This window comes from Tuber melanosporum (genome assembly GCF_000151645.1).
Source record: "Tuber melanosporum whole genome shotgun sequence assembly, scaffold_4, strain Mel28".
NCBI lineage: Eukaryota > Fungi > Ascomycota > Pezizomycetes > Pezizales > Tuberaceae > Tuber > Tuber melanosporum.
The window spans coordinates 1,724,705-1,727,692 of NW_003299084.1; the positions used below are offsets into that span (position 1 = coordinate 1,724,705).

The following is a 2,988-nucleotide window of genomic DNA, read 5'->3' on the forward strand; positions in this document are numbered from 1 at the left end:
TTGGCAGCCAAGATTTCGCAGAAGGGATCCTGGGCACGAATCACCTTCGTCGTTATTTACGTCCCCTCCCCATCTCGAACTTTTTTCGTCTGATCCTGGCGATTGGCGCAGATACCAGGAAACAATGTCTGCTCGAGTAAAACGGACCACCAAAGTATTAATTCTAATACTCAAAAGGTTTTTGCTACCATTGTATGAGAAACCCTGGCCGGGGTATAAACGAGTAGCTACGCTAATACAATATTATTTGATCGCCATGTATAAAATTTATTGCCCCTGCAGTGGGGAAATCAAGAAATAAATGGCTGCCAACTAAACTACCCCTCACCATCACAATACCTCCACAGACGCAGTAAATAGGAACCCTAAGCAACGGTAGAAACCAGCCGACCCACCTTCCCCTTGAGAATGTCACCGATCGCAATATTTCCTCCCGTCTTCATGTTGGCGGTCGAGGTGATGGCGCCGCCACCAGAAATGCCGAGTTGTTCATCCGACCAGATGTTTTGCGGTTTCATGCCGTCAATGCCAACGCCGCAAAGGCCGCCTTCGGCTCTCCAATCACTGGTACGCTTGATTCCAAGTGTGCTCCAGACCGACTCGAGAGCGCCAATGAGATGATCGCGGTAGTTCTGGGTGTGGCCGGGAGTCGGGGTGATGCGGAGACGCTCCTGACCGACCGGAACAGTAGGGTAGTTTATGGCTTGAACGTGGATGCCGTGGTCTTCCAAGAGAGAGTCGCTAGCAGCTCTAGCAATTTCCGCGTCGCCGACGAGGATCGGGACAATGTGAGAGGGATTAGGGATTACAGGTATGTCTCTAGCTTCCAGGGAATCCTTAACGGCACGGGTGTGGAGTTGTTGGAGGATGCGGTCGCCGTCGTAGTTGGCCTGGTATTCAATTGCGGCCCTTGCACCAGCCATGGTTGCCGGAGGAAGAGAAGTGGTGAATATGAAACCGGGAGCAAGCGAACGAACGGCATCAACCATCTTTGCCGAGCCTGCAATGTATCCGCCAACACAACCATACGCCTTCCCGAGAGTGCCAGTGATAATGTCGATGCGGTCCATGATAGTTCCCTTAGGCTTTCCAGCACGGTGGGCCCCAAAGTCAAGATGCTCCGCAACACCAGCACCATGTGGCCCGTACATACCGACAGCATGGACCTCATCCAGAAAGGTAATAGCACCATACCTCTCGGCCAAATCACAAATCTCCTCAATCGGCCCAACGGATCCACACATGGAGTACACGGATTCAAAAGCAATGATTTTCGGAACATGCGAGGGAAGGGATGCGAGTTTTGCCTCGAGGTCGACAAGATCGTTGTGTTTGAAGACAATCTTCTTGGCACCAGAGTGACGGATTCCTTGGATCATTGATGCGTGATTGAGGGAATCGGACAGAATCACGCAATTCGGGAGTTTCGATCCGAGGGTTGCTAAAGTCGCATCGTTCGCCACATAACAAGACGAAAAAACAAGGGCTGCCGGTTTGGCGTGCAGTTTGGCAATGCTCGCTTCAAGAGCAATTGCGTGTTGATTATGACCCGAAATATTCCTGGTCCCGCCAGCTCCGGCACCGTACATGTCAAGAGTCTCGTGCATGGTCTTAATGACTTCGGGATTGCGTCCCATGCCCAACTACAAACATTGTAAGAAAAAAGGCCTGGGTAAAAGCATCAAGGATGACCCACGTAGTCATTGGAGCACCAAGCAGTGACAAGTTTATCAGGGGTCTCCAAATGGGCCTGAGGAAATTGCTTCGCCAAACGGTTGATGTTGTTGAAATAGCGGTAGCTCTTGTCCTTGTGTTTCTTCTCGAGTTCGGCACCGTAGAAAGCCTCATAATCAAACTTTCCGGAATGGTGAGCCGCGGGAACCACATTGACCGGACGAGTAACACGAGCCGTCGCCCGGGGAGCCATGCCCTCTGCTACCCTAGCAGCTCTCAACGCAGCAGCTCCATGAGGACAAATGCCTAAAATTAAAATGACTTCCATCAGCCCTTCAAAATTCCAAACTCACAACGTAATCCCAACCCCCCCACCTGGTAACCATACCCTTAGAAGTATCAAAGACACCGGCCTGAATATGGAGAGACTCAACATTGGCAGCATCCGCAGCCTTTGGAATAGACGCTTGAATATTGGTAGGCTTGCTGGGCACAACATAAGATCTCCTCTGACCAACCGGCAAACCGCCTGCGCGAGCCAACCCCGACGGCCTCAAGCCGAGGGAAGGAGAGAAGGCGGAGTTGCGAACCGACTGGACGGCAAGCGCCTTTGACATGACCGGGCAGCGACGCGCGACAATCTGAAGGTTAGACATCGTTCCTCCACCAACGCCATTGACACTCGAGCTAGTAGAGAGCGCACGAAGAGTAGACGGGGATGTCTTCTTGAGGAAGGGGCAGAGCTTCCGGGACTGATTGAGGAGAGATTCCATTGTTGCTAATCACCGTTCCGTAGGGTTGTCGAAACCTTTCTTAACCGGCCTTTTTTCTTTCTCTTTTTTTTTTCTTTCTTTTTTGTCCTGTCTTTTTTTCCTTCTTCCAGTTAGGATTGGAAGAGTGGGGGGGGGGATGCAAGAAGCGGTACAAAGTATGGGGTTGAAGAGTAGTTGTTTATCTTTTCACTTTAGAGAAAAAAGAGCGATGGGGAGGGGGAGAGGCCCAAGTGGGGGATTCACTCGGCTTTTAAAAAGGAAGAGGTCGTTGAGGAAAGAAGCAGAAGGAAGGGGCCCGGGTGACAGGGGTAGGGAGGTGAGGATGAATATGAACGAGGTACCGTACGAGTACAGTATGATAAATTTACGAAGAATCTGAACCACCGGTAATGCAACAACCTCCCCAGCATGGTGTCACTTCTTATCCTGAGTTTTTTCATTTCAGGTGAAAACTCCTATTCCGGCAAGGCGGTCCACAGAAGCGGAAAAAAATGGTGAGGTCTGCTCAAACACTTCTGAACATTAATACAAGTAATATGAT

The 2,988-nt window shown here is 50.6% G+C and overlaps 1 protein-coding gene; it reads right to left on the reverse strand.

Moving 5' to 3' along the window:
- Window positions 1-243: 243 nt before the first annotated feature.
- Window positions 244-2,746, reverse strand: GSTUM_00007887001 (uncharacterized protein). XM_002839733.2 has 3 exons: window positions 2,063-2,746; window positions 1,697-1,980; window positions 244-1,643 (listed from the first exon to the last, which is right to left on the reverse strand). The coding sequence occupies exons 1-3, from the start codon at window positions 2,445-2,447 to the stop codon at window positions 366-368; spliced, it is 1,947 nt and encodes a 648-aa protein (XP_002839779.1). The 5' UTR covers window positions 2,448-2,746; the 3' UTR covers window positions 244-365.
- Window positions 2,747-2,988: the final 242 nt, after the last annotated feature.